The following is an 18,045-nucleotide window of genomic DNA, read 5'->3' as shown; positions in this document are numbered from 1 at the left end:
CCATGAAGCTCAGGTAGGTTCAGTATATGAAAAAGATTTAGGAGTTATCGTTAACTCTGAACTTTCTAAGAAAGCAATGCATAAGCCAGAAACAGGGCAAATAGGGTATTAGGATTCATTTTTAGAAGTGTTAAAAGTAGAAGTCCCAAAGTAATATTAAAGTTATACAGTAAAATCCCTCTTATCCGGCATCAACGGGACCACCGACAAGCCGGATACTTGAATATTGCCAGATACTTGAATAAAAGTGAAATTATGTCCACAATCACCACCCTACACTCACGCATCTTACCATAACAAAGATCAGCTGATCTTAATCAGCAGCTGATCTGATCAGCTGCTTAAGTGTAAGCACAATACGCTTCCTCTTTTCTACAACTTTAGGCATGATGAATGCATCAGACGATAAACAGTGCACACGCAGGACTGAGTCACTGACTAAACACAGTGCAGTGGGCCACGGGTGGCGCGAAGCAGTGCAATCTGGTGACGAGGGGACAAAGTATGCCTCGCGCGGGAATTTTAATCGATTTTATGAGTACACATTGATTTTTTATTGATTTTAAGGCTTGGATACTTGAAGCTGCCGGATACTCGAATGCCGGATGAGAGGGATTTTACTGTATTTGCTTTTGGTCAGACCTCATCTAGGCTACGCTGTGCTGTTCTGGTTCCCATATTACAGGAAGGATATAGGTCTATTAGAATCAGTACAAAGGAGAATGACTAAAATGATAGAGGGGATGAAGGATATTCCTTACAAAGTGAGACTGAAGCTGTTAAATTTACATTCTTTAGAAAGGCGCAGGTTAAGAGGGGACCCGATACAAGTTTTTAAATGGTACAAGGGTTATAACAAGGGGGACATAAGCAAAATTCTTGGGATCAGTAACCAGGATAGAACAGAAAATAATGGGTTCAAGCTTGAAAATTTTAGGTTTAAAAAAAGAAACAGAAAGGAATTGTTTCTCAAACAGTAGTAGATGAATGTAACGGACTCAGTAATCAAGTTGTTAGTGGTGAGTCATTTGGGAGCTTTAACAGAAGATTTGACAGATTTATGAATGGGGTGGAAATAGGTAAGTTTATTTCATACAGGGACTGCCATGTGTAGGCCTGATGGCTCCTTGCAGCTTCTCTTATTTCTTATGTTCTTATGTAACTTTCAACTCTATCTGCCAACATCTATTTTTCCTTCTTGCTGAAAGTTTTCCTATATTTAACCTATTCTTAAAAAGGGTGATCATTCTGATCCCTCAAACTACCATCCTTTTGCTTTAATTTCCTGCCTATCTAAAGTTTTTTATTTTATCCTCAACAGGAAGATTCTTAAACATCTTTCATTTCACGACCTTCTATCTGATTGCCAGTATGGGTTCTGTCAAGGCTGGTGATCTGGCTTTACTTACTGAGTCTTGGTTATCCTCCTTTAGAAATTTGGGTGAAATTTTTGCTGTTGCCTTAGACATATCAAAAGCTTTTGAGAGAGTCTAGCAGAAAGCTCTGATTTCCAAACTAGCCTCCTACAGCTTCTATCCTTCTCTCTCTAACTTTATCTCAAATTTCCTTTCTGACCATTCTTTTGCTGCTGTGGTAGACAGTCACTGTTCTTCTAATTCTATTAACAGTGGTGTTCCTGAAGTTTCTGTCCTGTCATCCACTCTCTTCCTATTATTCATCAATGATCTTCTAAACCAAACTTCTTGTCCTGTCCACTTCTATGTTGATGATTCCACCCTTCACTTTTCCATGTCTTTTTGTAGATGTCCAACCCTCCAGGAAGTTAACAGTTCATGCTGGTAAGCATGAACTATCCCCTCTGACAACTAACTATCCCCTCTTCTTCAATGACAACTTCCTTCAATGATACTCAACTGTCCTACTCTTCTACACTGAACATCCTTCATCTGTCCTTTACTTATAATCTGAACTGTAAACTCCACATCTCATCTCTAGTTAAAACAGCTCCTATGAAGTTAAGCATTCTGAGACGTCTCTGCCATTTTTTCTCACCCTTCCAGCTGCTAACTCTGTATATGGACATTATCCATCCATGTATGAAGTATGCTTCACATGTCTGGGGGATTTCGCTCGTACTGCTCTTCTAGACAGGGTGGAATGAAAAGCTTTTTTGTCTCATCATCTCCTCTCCTCTAACTGACTGTTTTCAGCCTCTCTCTCATCGCCACAATGTTGCATCTCTTGCTATCTTCTACTGCTATTTTCATGCTAACTGCATGCCTCCCCTCCTCCCACAGCCTCACTGCACAATACTTTCTTCTTTCTCTCACCCTTAATCTGTGTACCTCTCTAATGCAAGTGTTAACCAGTATTCTCAATCATTCATCCCTTTCTCTGGTAAACTCTGAACTCCCTGCCTGTTTCTGTACTTCCACCTTCCTATGACTTGAATTCTTTCAAGAAGGAGGTTTCAAGACACTTATCCTTCAATTTTTGACTACTGCTTTGGACCCTATTTGGGGACCAGCATTTCAGTGGGTTTTTTTTTTTTTTTATTGGATTTTTGTTGCCCTTTGCTGGTGACCCTCCTACATTGAAAAAAAAAATCAACCATTACTGATTAAGTAAATAAGACCAATCCACACCATCAGGCAGTGCCTGACACACAAGCATTGCTACCACATCCAATTCCAACTCACAGATCTGGAGGGAGAATGGGCAGCATGAACAAAGGTGATGCCATGGATGGGAAGGTAAGTGAAATACTCTTGCTTACTGGTCTGATGGAGGAATAACACATCATCCCCATCTAGGTGTCAGTCAGAGTGATTGACAGGCTTCTTGTCACTATCATGCAAGTGATGTTTTTGTAGCTTTGATGTGAACTACCCAATACAACCATCTACCCAGCCATGTGGGAGCACTATAAACATGCCTGCCAGATTCTCTTATACTGTTAAACCTGCTGGGAGTTGCTCCATCTGGTAACACTGCTTGATTGTGTGAACAGGCCTTATCCCCTGGGTCTGCTCACATGAAAACAATGATTGTCAGCATCTATAAATACTACCAAAGATCTGGTTCGAAAGAAAAATTTTGCTGTGTATCTATTTTTTTTTTTTTTATGCAAGGCCAAGGGCAACAAAAAATTGTATGAAAAAAAGGCCCACTTAATGGCAGGTCCCATAGAGAATTCCAAATAGAAAAATAAAAAAATGGAGGATAAGTGTCTTCAAACCTCCCTCTTGAAAGAGTTCAATAAGTGTCTTCAAACCTCCTTCTTGAAAGAGTTCAAGTCATAGGAAAAAGGAATTACAGAGGAAGGCAAGGAGTCCCAGAGTTTACCAAAGAAAGGGTTAAATGACTAACAACACTGGATCACTATTGCGTTAGAGAGGTGGACAGAATAGGGGCGAGAGAAAGAAAAGACTTGTGCAGCGAGGCCACAGGAGGTGGGGTGGCATGCAGTTTGCACGATCAGAAGACCAGTTGGTATGAATATAGCAGTAGAAGATAGCAAGAGATGCAACATTGTGGCAATGAGAAAGAGGATGAAAAGTCAGTTTGAGAAGAGGAGTTGATGAGACAAAAAGCTTTTGATTCTAGCCTATCTAGAGGAGCAGTAAGAGTGGAACCCCCATACATGTGAAGCATGCTCCATACATGGACGGATAAGGCCACCATACAGAGTTAGCAACTGGGAGGATGAGAAAAACTGGCAGAGATGACTCAAAATGCCTAATTTCATAGAAGCTGTTTCAGCTAGAGATGAGATGTGAAGTTTCCAGTTTAGATTATAAGTAAAGGACAGACCGAGGATGTTCAGTCTAGAAAACGGGGACAGCTGAGTGTCACTGAGGAAGAGGGGATAGTTGTCTGGAAAGTCATGTCAGGTTGAGAGATGGAGGAATTGAGTTTTCAAGGCATTGAACAATAAATACCAAGTTTGCTCTGCCCCAATCAAAAATTTTAGAGAGATCAGCAGTAAAGCATTCTATGGCTTCTCTGCATGAACTATTTACTTCCTGAAGGGCTGGACGTCTACCAAAAGACATGGAAAAGTTTAGGGTAGAATCATCAGTGTAGAAGTGAACAGGACAAGAAGTTTGGTTTCGATCAACGATGAATAATAGGAAGAGAATGGGTGTCAGGACAGAATCCTGAGAAACACCACTGTTAACAGATTTAATAGAAGAATAGTGACTATCTATCACAGCAGCAATAGAACAGTCAAAAAGGAAACTTGAGATTAAGTTACAGAAAGAAGGATAGAAGCCATAGGAGGGTAGTTTGGAAATCAAAGCTTTGTGCCAGGCTCTATCAAAATGTTTTGATATGTCCAAGGCAGCAGCAAAAGTTTCACCAAAATCTCTAAAAGAGGATGACCAAGACCCGGTAAGGAAAGCCAGAAGACCACCAGTTTAATGGACTTGACAGAGACCATACTGATGATTAGATAGAAGGTTGTGAAGTGATAAGTGTTTAAGAATCTTCCTGTTGAGGATAGATTAAAAAACTTGAGATAAGCAAGAAATTAAAGCAATAGGACAGTAGTTTGAGGGATTAGAAGTCACCCATTTTAAGGACAGGCTGAATGTAGGCAAACCTAGAGCAAGAAGGAAAGGTAGATGTAGATAAAAGAGCTAAAATAATTTGACTAGGCAAGGTGCAAGCAAGGAGGCACAGTTTTGGAGAACAACAGGAGGGACTCCATCAGGTCCATAAGCCTTCTGAGGATTGAAGCCAGTGTGGGCATAGAAAACATCATTGTGAAGGATTTTAATAGCTATCATGAAGTAGTCAGAGGGTGGAACAGAGGGAGGAACAAGCCTTGAATTATCCAAGGTAGCATTTTTAGCAAAGGTTTGAGTGAAGAGATCAGCTTTAGAAATAGATGAGATGGCAGTGATGCCATCAGGTTGAAATACAGGAGGGAAAGATAAAGAAGCAAAGTCATTGGAGATGTTTTTGGTTAGGTGCCAGAAGTCTCACAGGGAGTTAGATCTTGAAAAATTTTGACACTTTCTAATGAAGGAGTTTTTGGCTAGTTAGAGAAAAGACTTGGTGTGATTCTGGGCAGAAATATAAAGTTAGTGGGCCACCTCTCTATCACATATACCACAAGAACAAGCTATGTTAAACCAAGGTTTGGAAGGTTTAGGTTGAGAGAAAGAGTGAGGAATGTATGCCTCCATGCCATACACTATCACCTCTGTTGTGCACTCTGCACAGAGATGGGTCTCTAACACAGAAGCAGTAGACATTTCAAGGAAAATCAGCATAATACCTCCTCAGGTCCTCCCAAATTAACAGACGTAAAATGTCAGGGGCACCTCTGCTTTGGAGGATCCCAAGGGAGGATTGAAGTGATAGGACAAGATACAGATACGAGATTGTGATTGGAGGAGCCCAATGGAGAAGATAGGGTAACAGTATAAGCAGTAGGATTAGAGCTTAGGAAAAGGTCAAGAATGTTGGAAGTATATTCAAGACAGTCAGGAATACAAGAAGGATGTTGCACCAGTTGCTCTAAGTCATGGAGGATAGCAAAGTTTAAGGCTAGTTCACCAGGATAGTCAGTGAAGGGAGAGGCAAGCCAAAGCTGGTGGTGAACATTGAAGTCTCCAAGAATGGAGATCTCTGCAAAAGGGAAGAGAGTCACAATGTGCTCCACTTTGGAAGTTAAGCAGTCAAAGAATTTCTTATAGTCCAAGGAGTTAGGGGAGAGATATACAGCAAAGATAAATTTAGTTTGAGAGTGAGTCTGTGGTCATAGCCAGATGGTGGAAAACTTGGAAGACTCAAGAGCATGGGAATGAAAGCAGGTTAAGTCAATGCACACAGACACAACATCCAACTTTGGACTGAAAATGAGGATAGAGAAATTAGGAGGGAACAGAAAAGGGGCTAGTGTCAGTTGTCTCAGACATCTATCATTCAGTGAGGAAAAGATGAGGCTTACTAGAGAAGTGGTGTTCTACAGATTGAAAATTAGATTTAAGACTGCAAATGTTGCAGAAGTTAATGAAAAAAAAGTTGAGGGGGTGGTGTCAAGACACTTGGGGTTGATACCAGAAGAGCAGTCTGACCTGGGGACATTTGTAGTCTCCTCCCCAGATGGGGATTCCAAGGCTTGTGTAGGAGCTGCCATATTAATTTTGAATTTTGAGTGAAGTGTGTGTGTGTGTGTGTGTGTGTGTAATTAATTTGTGTGAAGGAAGAGATTTGTCTTTAGAAGGCAGGCTGTGACTGCCCCCTTGTGTTGGGAGACACAAGGGGAAACGTTTAGTGAGGTCACAGCTGGGTTAATGATAAGTTCACAGTACCTCCTGATCCAGTGCTTCAGACCTCAGTGGCAGTAATTATTGTTTTGGCAGGTGTCTACTGCCTTCTCCTATACAGTAGTAACTTGAAAACTATAATTTGTTGATATGGTATTCAAATTCTTTAAACAGATTTAATATAAAATTATCAAATATTACCTGAATGACAAAAAACTGCAGTTGTTACATTATTCATAAAATTTCTTACAATTTGAGATAACCAAAGTAATGAAAAATAGTTTGGGAAAAATAAAAAAAAAATCATCTGTAACTTTTACCCTAAAATAACCAATATTCTTACTTTAGAGATGAAAAACTCAAAACACTTACAGACGCACATACTGTGCTGGACACACTCCAGATGAGGCTGAGCTCTAGCACAAATCATGTAATAAACAATGAAACAACTAAATCAAGCTAATTTTTGTAACTGTAATCTTAAATATAAGTATTCTTTCCTCCAAAACTCAGCTTTGCTTTTTGCTTTAAATGTCAATCAAAGAGTCTCATGTTCCTGATACACATAATAAGCCTTGAAACAAAATGCTACCAACATGAAAAGCAATATGAGGTTCTGAAAATTAGGTATTTTGCTACTGATATGAAAGCAGCCCTGTGTGAGGTCAAGCCTTCACTCAACTTCATTTCATGAGATAGCTATTTCTCATGATCAGAAAGATGATGACTTACTAGCAGAGAAGCCCACCCAACGGGCATATGTCATAATGCTTGTGCTGAGGCGGCAGTGGGAGAGTGCCAGCAGTACAATGGTGGCAGTGACACAGAGACACCCCAGTAGCACACAGCCCAAGGTCACCAGCCAAGCTCCTCCAAGTGAGGTAGCATAGCACACCTAAAAAAGGTTAATGATCTGAGAATGCCCAAGTCACTGTTTGAAATAAAAACAAAATAAATACCACATTTGCTGATCTGTAAGGCAAACTTGTAACTAAGACACATCATATGGCTGCAATGCATGCAGGAAAAAGGTTTTATGCTTTTCTTAGAAAAAAAAAAGTTTCATATGTCAGCAAACAATAAAGGCAGTGGTTGAGTGGTCAGCATATAGGAGCAGTGAACATGGTAATGAGTTTGAGTCCTGCAGGACAGTGGCCTTCTAAGGTTGCAGTCTAAAGATTTATACAAATCATCAACTTTCAAGTCAGGGTTAAGCATGATATATATACTGATACTGAAGTACTTGTCATGTGACGTCAGCAATCATGGAGCGACAATCCTCTCTTCTTTCTGCCATCCTAACCAGATCCTCGGTGTTCCATCCCATGTTAATACTTTCCAGCAAGATCTCCATATATTTCTTTCTTTGCCTTCCTCTTGCTCTTCTCCCATCAATCCTCCCCAACAATCTCTTTCCAATCCTCCAGCTCTCAGGATGTGTCCCAAAAACTGCAACTGCCTCCTCCTAATACTTCTTATCAAGCCTCTCTCCACTCCTGCACATCTTAGCACTTCCTCATTTGTCATACTCACCTCAATGACACTGAGTTAGAAACAGATAATTTCACTTGGTCTTTTCCAGCTTTGACATCATCTATCTTATTCCTGATAAGCCCATTTATACTCATATAATTTACTTATATTGCCATCAAGAACTAACTTCAGAGCATGCACCCGAGGATCAGCTACCTTAAGTTGGCACTTGTCCCACAAACACTGAAAAAACTTATTGTTTGGCCTAGACTGTTTCAACAGCCTGAAGGAAGACGTTCATACACTAAATAATTGCTTTATGTTCCGGTAATATAATTTTCAGCTGGTGTGAAGTTCCCATTCAACCAAGATTCACTTCTATATAATATTTCTGGCATAAGAAAAGTGTTAGAAACTAAGTTTCACATAAAATGGTAAATCATTATGACAAAAATTAAGAATATGACATTTTTGCTTTAGGTGAAGACAGGGATCCATCAGATATAAAAAGACTTCCAAAGTATACATATTTGTCACACTGCTTCACAACTTTCTGTCTAACAATGAAAGGAACCTTCTCTTGTAGAGACCAATTCAAAGAAAAATTTAATTTTCATAACATTATCTAATTTTCCTGACAATATTGATTCAGCAAACTTAGCCTTTATTCCATTCTTTATCTAGTTGTGGAGAAGACTATTTCATCCATTAAGACTACAATATACAACCACATCAGGAATCCATCCCTACCACAGCAACCATCAGGTAATTAACAAATATAATAAATAGAAAACAACACATGGGAAAGCCCTGCCTTATACCAAATGCAGCTATCACAACAGCACTCCCTATGATACTTTGTGTCATCGAGTACATACTGGCAAATGCTGTTAACATTACAGTGCTACATTCAAGTCTTTTTAGTATTTTAAGTAGCACGGTACATGATACATGATCATAAGCCAAAAAAAAAAAAAGCAATGAATACTACAAATAGCTTAATTTTTTTTCCTTTTTGCCAAATCCATCAATACTACAAATAGCTTATTTTTTTCCTTTTTGCCAAATCTATCAATACTACAAATAGCTTATTTTTTTCCTTTATGCCAAATCCATCAATACTACAAACAGATTAATTTTTTTTCCTTTTTGCCAAATCCATCAATATGCCTCATGAAACTTCTCTGGCTGCCCACTTGTTCTCTTTGAGAAACAATCTAGAGACTCAACCTTGCATTCAGGACTGAGTCAAACAATTTATCCAAACAGTTGATGACACTGATCCCTCTATAGTTCCTCAGAACCCCTTTTTATACTGTAAACATCTAAACACGATGCCAAGATGATGATTAACAGCCTGAGGAAAAAAAATCACATAAATCAATGATGTAACAATTATGACCAACTGAGCAGGTAATAACTCTAGACCTGATCATCGAGGAGTTAGACCATCAGGTCCACTAGACTTACCAGACTTCATGTTGCTAATCTGTGCTTGGACCTTATCTATCTGAACATGTGTATCAGAGACTGATATTGATACACTAGTCTATAAGTCATCAGGAATGTCTTGGGGATTAAAGACAATCTCAAAGGTTCTAAAACTGCTCATCAGATCATATATCTTTTACACACTTAGGAGGTTTAGTTGCAATGGCACCTCCCTGATGTGGTCTTATTTATGATTTCTTTTTGCAGTCACTCTCTTGTTTCTCTCAAATATTAATTAATTTTTCCTTGTATTTTTGTTGTAACCCAGGAATCAAGAAGAAATTAAATACATAAGGAAGAATGAGGCAAGAATGAAGAAATGAAGAAAGAAATAACAAAGTAGAAAGAATAAATGAGGGAAGATAATGAACACAAAAGCAGGTACCAAGATTACAAGAAGCTCTCACCACCCTGATAGATAAGAGACAAGACGTAACCACAGAGAAGATGCAGTGAGTCATCACAAGATTAACAGAGCCAGACATTAGCATTAGATTACAAAAAAGGGATACCCTGGTAGCTATCACAAAATTAGTACACAAGGGAAGCAGAGGTCACCGGCAGCAAATGATGTGGACAAGACAGACAGCACATCATAGAAAACTCCGCTTCCTTGTTCCTGATTAGATGGATATGATTTACCAGTTACTCAAGAATGAACCTTCTGTCAATGTTGTCAAAGATCTCACCAATAATTCAATCTTCATTATTTATATATAGTCTTTGTAATTTATACACTTGTTTCCTCTGGTCTTCATCTCCTCCCTTATCCCACACACAAGCTTTGTTTATTTGCAGCAGTTTGTTTCAAGAGAAAAAGAATGGACTGATAATAAGAATAAAGAGATAGAGACCTGATCTGCTCTCTTCTCTTCCTAAAACATCACCCTACTTGTATTCCTGACCATCTTGGAGATATGCCCAACATTCTTGACCTTTTTCTAACCTCTAATCCTTCTGCTTATGCTGCTACCCTATCTTCTCCATTGGGCTCCTCCGATCACAATCTCATATCTGTAACTTGCCCTATCACTCCAATCCCTCCTCGGGATTCCCCAACACAGAGGTGCCTCTGGTATTTTGCCTCTACTGGTTAGGGGGACCTGAGGAGGTATTATGCTGATTTTCCTTGGAATGACTACTACTTACATGTCAGAGACATGTCTCTGTCTGCTGAGCACATAACAGAGGTGATAGTGTCTGGCATGGAAGCGAACATTCTCCACTCTTTTGTATCAGTTATTATTATCACTATATATATATATATATATATATATATATATATATATATATATATATATATTTCATTGTCTAGTGTTCCACGTGCTCACTGTCCTCACATGGCCAGTCTGTTATATTTTTAGAGTTCCTTCCTCCCTCCCTCCTCTCTAGAGAATTTCCTCACCTTCCTTACATTGCTCACCAGATTTCTAAAGAGAACACTTGCATTGCCTTCTTCGCAGGCCATTGCTCAGTTTAACCCTTTCCTTCCGGCAATCGTATATATACGATTGCAAAAATGCGTCCGTAGCGACGGCGATCATACCGGTAATCAAGAATTTTCGCGCCTCAATTTTGAGGTCCAAGCGCGGTTTCTCGAGTCAGATGGTGTGAGTGGAAGTGTCTGGCATGTTTCCACATGTAGTGTTGTCACTAGCTCTGGAAATTTAGTGGTAACTAAGCTATTTTCCCTTTCCCTTGGCAACCCCAGCAACCCGCTGGGTGGAAAGCACTCGCCGGGTGGAAAGCACCATGATAAGTGTGAAGAGACATCTTGATAAGAGCCAAGGATCTCAGATCATAACTCACCATGGAGCAGGACACAACATATGTATTTAGCAGTGCTTCTGAGTTTGAAAAAAGTGACATTGAATATTTAGAAGAAGCTGAAGAAAGCGAAGACATTAGTGAGGACTCGGAAAATTATTTACAGGATCCACCTCTTTTATCGGAACAGAGAGATGATACCTATCATTCTTTCATGTTAATTTTTTTCATTATCTTCGATTTTATAATAAAATGGTAGAAGGTAACTTGTCAGAGAGAGAGAGAGAGAAAGAGAGAGAATGTTATTTGCCTGAAACTTGATGTGAAAAGGGATGAAATCTCTCTCTCTCTCTCTCTCTCTCTCTCTCTCTCTCTCTCTCTCTCTCTCTCTCTCTCTCTCTCTCTCTCTCATTGGAAGTGTACAATTTCCCCTCCAAGATGAGAGAGAGAGAGAGAGAGAGAGAGAGAGAGAGAGAGAGAGAGAGAGAGAGAGAGAGAGAGAGAGAGAGAGAGTGTGTGTGTGTGCGCGCGGCGTCATCGCTCTCCGGGCCGTTTCTGGATGATGGATCACACAGAGGGAGGAGAAATCCTTTATAAGGCATAAACTCAACTTTGAGAGGTCACATCGAGCTACAAAGTATATCATTGTATTCAGAATAACAAAGAGAAAATAATTATTAATATTCAAACAATTTTCTGACAATTTCTAGGTTTACCATTTTTAGCTGTCATACAAAACGGGAAAATAATTTAAGCGCCGGAAGGAAAGGGTTAAGGTTACCTCATGATTGGCCCAAATACTCCATTTTCTGCCAAACAATTGGTCTAATTTCCTCTTCCACTATTGATCAGCTTCTTCTAATCATGATCTGTATAGTTTCACATAAAAGGAGCTTGTATGCATAGCCTGAGGTGTCACGATCGCTTACTTACCTATGATCGTACGATCCCGGTTATCTTTCCAAGAAAGTGGACGTTACACTGATCCCGGAGTGTTTTAAAGGTCTGGATTTTTAATGGCTTCAAGTGCCTACCCGACCTATCCGAAATCGCCAGAATTATCTCTCACTCTACCTTTACCTTGACTCAGCACACCTGGAATCACCTCTAATACCACATTAATGTTGAGGGAGTAGAAAACACGATTATTCTATGTTACAAGCACATATATTAATACTAATAATAATTCACAAACAACATGAGGTAGTACACGTTACTACATGACGTTCTCGTCACTTCCCACAACACCAGAACCCGTTTACACCTCCACCAGTCACAGAAATATTCCCCTCAACCGCAGGAATTTACTCAGATGCCATCACCGCGTCCCCAGACAATAATTCCCGTATTTCACCTCCCGAAGCCTCACAGGAGATTACCATCATCACCAAAGATTACCCATAACACCATAACATCATCCCCAAAATCACCAATACACCACAACACCAGCTTCCAAGGTCAACACCACAACCTCCACTCACAAAATGGCTGCCAGTTTGACCTAAGACCCCTTCGAACAGCGTTGCCGGCACAACTCAACAACCGAATTTCAGCGGACGAGCTCTTGGTACCACAAAAGACTCACTAACCTGATCCTGGATATCAAGGTTATACTGCTACACCACTAATACCTCCACAAACTCACTCCATCACCAATCCACACCAAGATCCTTCCCTGAGAGACGCCTTCCCTCCGATATACCTCACGACCTAAGGCGCTCTGCATTCCCCTCCTTGGAATGTGTTGTTGCCCACTCAAGCTCCCCTCGTTTTCTACATATTTCCACCTCAATTATACTTCCTCCCTTATACATACAAAGATATAGAGAACTTAAATTATGAAGAGAATAATACATGATATAAAATGGGTAAATAAGCTTTACACTACTTATAACAATAATAAGGATAATGCCCGAATGGCAGGTAACCGGAACACGGGGACACTAAGAAAACGTGATCCCATTCAAGGTAAACTCAGCCAATAACATGACAGAGGTTAGTCAGTTCATAGAGAGTCATCATGTAGTCAGTTCATAGAGTCGAAGCATCCAGCACGTCTTAATCTGTCTCTCAATATCACATGCGTGCATCTCTGTTCATCATTAAATCAAGAAAGTAACTCTGTCTGTAGTGTTACCTTCACTCACACAATAACCCCACAAGACCAAACAAACACCCACAAACCTCCAACTCCAACTCTGTGCTACCAATTATCTTCATCGGAGAATCAATGAGCCACTATCACCTGTGCTGCTAACATCATCTCCAGCCACCCAGCAAGTCTATCAACCAGTGAACAAGTAGCAGTAAAACCCATCTATGGTCCAACCATTTTGAAGTGAGCATTTAGGTATTGTCCTTTCCAAGTATTCCCAGCCTGCAGTACTGCTATACCTTATATTGAGCCAATTATCAGATTAGAGCCTATGGGTCAATGATAATCTCTCTCTCTCTCTCTCTCTCTCTCTCTCTCTGCATATACAATCTACATTTCATTCAAATTTATTTCTATCAGAGATCTATACTTGCCTATGAATCATTAAAATTTGAGAAAAATCTGCCTGTCAGTCAGTCAAGCTATCTCTCTCTCTCTCTCAAGTAATGACCCCCCAATTAGCCTTTTCTTACAAAAAAAATACTTATTTACTGAGTAAATAAGTAAATAAGCAAGCGGGAGACATAGTTTCCATCCTGGCTGGCAACACAAGAGGAAGTGACCATGGATTAACACAGTCACTATGACTAGTCACCCATGAAGACATGACAGCGCCTGGAGGAGACATTGCCAAGTATTGTGGTGTTTGCAAAAAAGAAAAAAAAAATGCAAATATCATTAAAAAAAACATATTGCACTAACATGCCTTTTTAAGAGCATCACAGTATATATATATATATATATATATATATATATATATATATATATATATATATATATATATATATATATATATATATATATATATATATATATATATAACACCATTTAATTTTGAGGTAGGAAGTACCTGACATGAGGTATGTCTTGGTATAAGTGTGGCAGTGCCACAGGCCAGGGAATCCCTGGAAGGACAATGCCTAAAAGCTCAATTCAAAATGGTAAGACCATAGTACAAGGTGTTAGGCAGCAGATTCACACCCAATACAGTAGTGACCAGCGGTATGCAGACACACCAGATACAGTGGTGGCAGTGGTGGGATCCGAATCCACACCTCCGAAGAAACTGGTGATCTTCAGTCTCTAGATGAGCCAAATGCAGTATTTTCCACCCTAGATTTGCATTCAGGATTTTTCTAGGTTAAACTCGAGGAAAGTTCATGGTCATACACTGCTTTTACTACCTCTTCTGGCCAATTCATGTTCAAACACATGGCTCAAGGTCTCTGCAACTCACCTTTGATGTTTCAAAGATTAATGAACTCTGTTCTCTCAGGTCTCATTGGTAAAAGTGTCTTTTGATTCCTAGATGACATTATCATTGTATCCAAGTATCTCCACGAGCATTTTCACACACTGTCTCATTATGTCACACTTCCAGGCTTCTGGCTTAAAAATCAAGCTTAGCAAATGCACATTTCTCATGCAATAAGTCAAATTCCTTGGTCATAAAGTCGACAGAGATGGCATTCACACTTTAGATGACAAGGTAAATGCTTTGAAAAATTTCCCTGTTCTCACTGATCAATCAGATCAGGGTTCATATTAATAAAGACTCCTAGGAATCCTCCTAGGAACACTAGAAGTGCTTTTATCTTTGACTTTGCTCCTGGAAGCTGCTCCTAAAAGCAACTTTCACTTTCAAAGTAAAACTTACTAGGAGTAGATATGCCACTAAATTAGCAGCTTTTCTAAATGTAGCAAGATTATTTGTAATCAAATCTAAAAAGATGTTGCTCCTTTGGTAGTACAGTAAAATCCCTCTTATCCGGCATCAACGGGACTGCCGACATGCTGGATACTTGAATATTGCCGGATACTTGAATAGAAGTGAAATTATGTCCACAATCACCACCCTACACTCACGCATCTTACCATAACAAAGATCAGCTGATCGCCATGCCACGCGTCGCCACCCGCGCTGCCACCCCACACTAACCAACACACTGTACTAACATTCTCTTTAATACTTTCCTCTTATAAATAAGTTGATGGGTTACAAAAATAAAGTACGTATACACTAATCTCTCTCTCTAATCGTCGACAAATGTCTACCTTCTGCTTAAGTGTAAGCACAACAAGCTTCCTCTTTTCTACAACTTTAGGCATGATGAAGGCATCAGGCAATAAACAGTGCACACGCGGGACTGAGTCACTGAGTAAACACAGTGCAGTGGGCTGCGGGTGGCGCGAAGCAGTGCGCTCTGGTGGCGAGGGGACAATATGCCTCGCACGGGAATTTTAATCGATTTTATGAGTACACATTGATTTTTTATTGATTTTAAGGCTCAGGGAAAAATGTGCCAGATACTTGAAGCTGCCGGATACTCGAATGCCGGATGAGAGGGATTTTACTGTAGTTTATGTTTGTGAGATAATTTCAAATATTTCCAAGTAATTCTAGACTATTTCTAATCATTATTAAGACCAATGTGTAATTTCCGGACATGTCGATAATTTGGCAGGTTTAAACAAAGTGCCACCCTCCCTGACAGACCAACATGGTGCTTGTCTTCTCAAGATGGATGCAGAGGATGGCAGCTAGTTCAAGAGTGAAGGAAACTAGTGCAGTTATGAAACATTACTCCTTGTAAACCTTACAGAGGAAAGAAAATAATATAACAAAGGATAAAAATTATCCAGGAGTGACCTCCAAGCAAAAGAAGACTGTATGGGCATTGTTGCCCATCTAAATTAAGCATGCACATATCATATGCATAGTACATTCTCTCTCTCTCTCTCTCTCTCTCTCTCTCTCTCTCTCTCTCTCTCTCTCTCTCATATATATATATATATATATATATATATATATATATATATATATATATATATATATATATATATATATATATATATATATATATATATATATATATATATATATATATATATAATACACAAACACACACATGTATGCATGTATGTTCATACATTCAACCTTTGTTGACAAAGCAAACTCCACTCCTAACTCTGTAAAAGTCACTCCAAGGTACTTTTATCTTTTGCCCAATTTAAGAGCATTTCTAGGAGCAAACGCATAACTTTGAAGGTCATTTTAGAAGTTAGAAGTAACTTTGAAAGTAAACTTTTACACCGAGAATAACTTTTAGCTTTCAAAGTGTATATTAATACAGGGCCAGACAATTCATGGGTCTTGCTGAATTTTATCGCCAGTTTATCAAAGTTTCAATCTGATTGCTCAGCTTCTTATCAAGAAAAAATGTTACATTCATCTGGTATGACTGAAAGTAACACTACAGACAGATTTATTTTCTTGATGTAATGATGAACAGAGATGTACATGTGTGATATCAAGATACACAGATTAAGATGTGACAGATGTTTCAACTCTCTCTATGAAATGACTGCATGATGACTTTCCATGAACTGACTGACTTCTAGCTACGCATACTGGCCCCCTTTTATGTGAAACTATCCAGGTCAAAGTCGGAAGAAGCTGAAATTAGACCAATCGTGTGTTTGGAAATGGAGTATTTGGGCCAATCATGAGGTGACCTTTAACCAATGACCTGCAAGGAAGGCAATGCAGGTGTTCTCTCTAGAGATCCAGCAAGGAATGTAGGGAAGGTGAGGAAATTCCCCAGAGAGGAGGGAGGGAGGAAGGAGGGAAGTCTAAAAATATATCAGACTGGCTATGTGAGGACAGTGAGCACTTGGAACACTAGACAATGAAATATGTATATATAGTGATGATAATGACTGAAACAGTGCCTTCCCCCTGAAAAATGAGTCCTCACATTGAACATAATAACAATAAGCTATAGAATATGAAGATAATAATAATAATAGGTAATACATGACATGATATGAGAGAAAGTACAGAAGCAATAAGCTTAATAATAATACACAGACATGATAAACATAACACAATACATGTAAGAAAGGAAAATACACACAAATATACAGGATGCTGAAAATGAGAATGATTACACCTTAAAGAAGGGGCAGCTGATCCATAAGGGCTGGTGGGCTGCAGACCTCCCTGTCTCAGCCTTGCAAGGCAGATGAATGATTCATTCATATAATTCATTTTATACAAATGATGAATGATTCATTCATATAATTTATTTTATACAAACAAATAATATAGTTTTTATATTCCATTCAGTATTTTCTTTTTCTTTTTTTTTTCTATAATTTTCTAGCACAAAATACTAGCAGATCTGATAAATTAATGACAGAATAAAACACTTCTTCCAGGATTGGTGCAGCACCAGATGGACTGTAGCAAAGCTGGAGTCAGTTCAGCCCTACATGGCACCCTGAGTGGGAAGTGTCATTCACCCTCTGTGTTAGTTAAACAAATAGTGCATTATGTCCATAATTCATGAATACTAGCTAGTTTTAGCACCCTACATGACAAGCGAAGCTTCGTTTCACTTTCCTGGTTACTTCAATACTACATATTCTAGTTAATAACTTGATAAATGTTCCTCATAGCTTTAGCAATGCATAAATTTTAAATTATGAGCCTATGAGGTACAAAACATAATGTTTGTGATTCAAATAAAACTGCCTACAGCACAGCCTCATTAGTATTGTAATTTGAAATTATTATGCAGCTCCCACAGTTTTTTTACTATGAATTGCCACTGCCTTATAGCGAGAGCAAAGTTTGTGTCTGTAAGACGGTGTGTGTGAAGTTAGACTTGAGGAGCTTTGAGGATCAAAACGAAGTGTTACCTGATGTGGACACTCATTACTGAACCTTTTGTTCACGAGCTTCAAGTAATTGACAGGGACAGTTTGCTCTGCTAAGGGCTTGAGATCTAGAATTTTAACTTTTTGGCCATGGAGAGATTCAATTACATGATATGGCCCAGTGAACAATGGATCTAACTTAGAGTTGTGATAGTGAACTCTAGTGAAAACAATGTCCCCAACTTCAATGGAAGA

General features: G+C 39.1%; 1 protein-coding gene and 1 long non-coding RNA gene across 5 annotated transcripts in view; one reads left to right on the top strand and one right to left on the bottom strand.

The window, feature by feature from the left end:
- LOC135114280 (uncharacterized) overlaps positions 1–9,799 on the top strand; it is a 29,114-nt gene extending 19,315 nt beyond the window's left edge. Inside the window, exon 4 of the long non-coding RNA XR_010275472.1 lies at positions 9,475–9,799. This is a non-coding gene — a long non-coding RNA (uncharacterized LOC135114280). The remainder of the gene's footprint in view (positions 1–9,474) is intronic.
- Positions 1–18,045, bottom strand: part of LOC135114279 (moesin-like) — a 63,639-nt gene that overhangs the window by 30,188 nt on the left and 15,406 nt on the right. For 2 of the 4 annotated variants that reach the window (XM_064030159.1, XM_064030160.1), the window contains exon 3: positions 6,975–7,137. The exons of the other annotated variants lie outside the window; for them this stretch is intronic. In XM_064030159.1, coding sequence (XP_063886229.1) covers positions 6,975–7,137 — 163 coding nt within the window. The remainder of the gene's footprint in view (positions 1–6,974; positions 7,138–18,045) is intronic. 4 annotated transcript variants of the gene reach the window in all.

This window comes from Scylla paramamosain, chromosome 27 (genome assembly GCF_035594125.1).
Source record: "Scylla paramamosain isolate STU-SP2022 chromosome 27, ASM3559412v1, whole genome shotgun sequence".
Lineage (NCBI taxonomy): Eukaryota > Metazoa > Arthropoda > Malacostraca > Decapoda > Portunidae > Scylla > Scylla paramamosain.
This window is presented reverse-complemented; position numbering and strand designations above follow the sequence as displayed.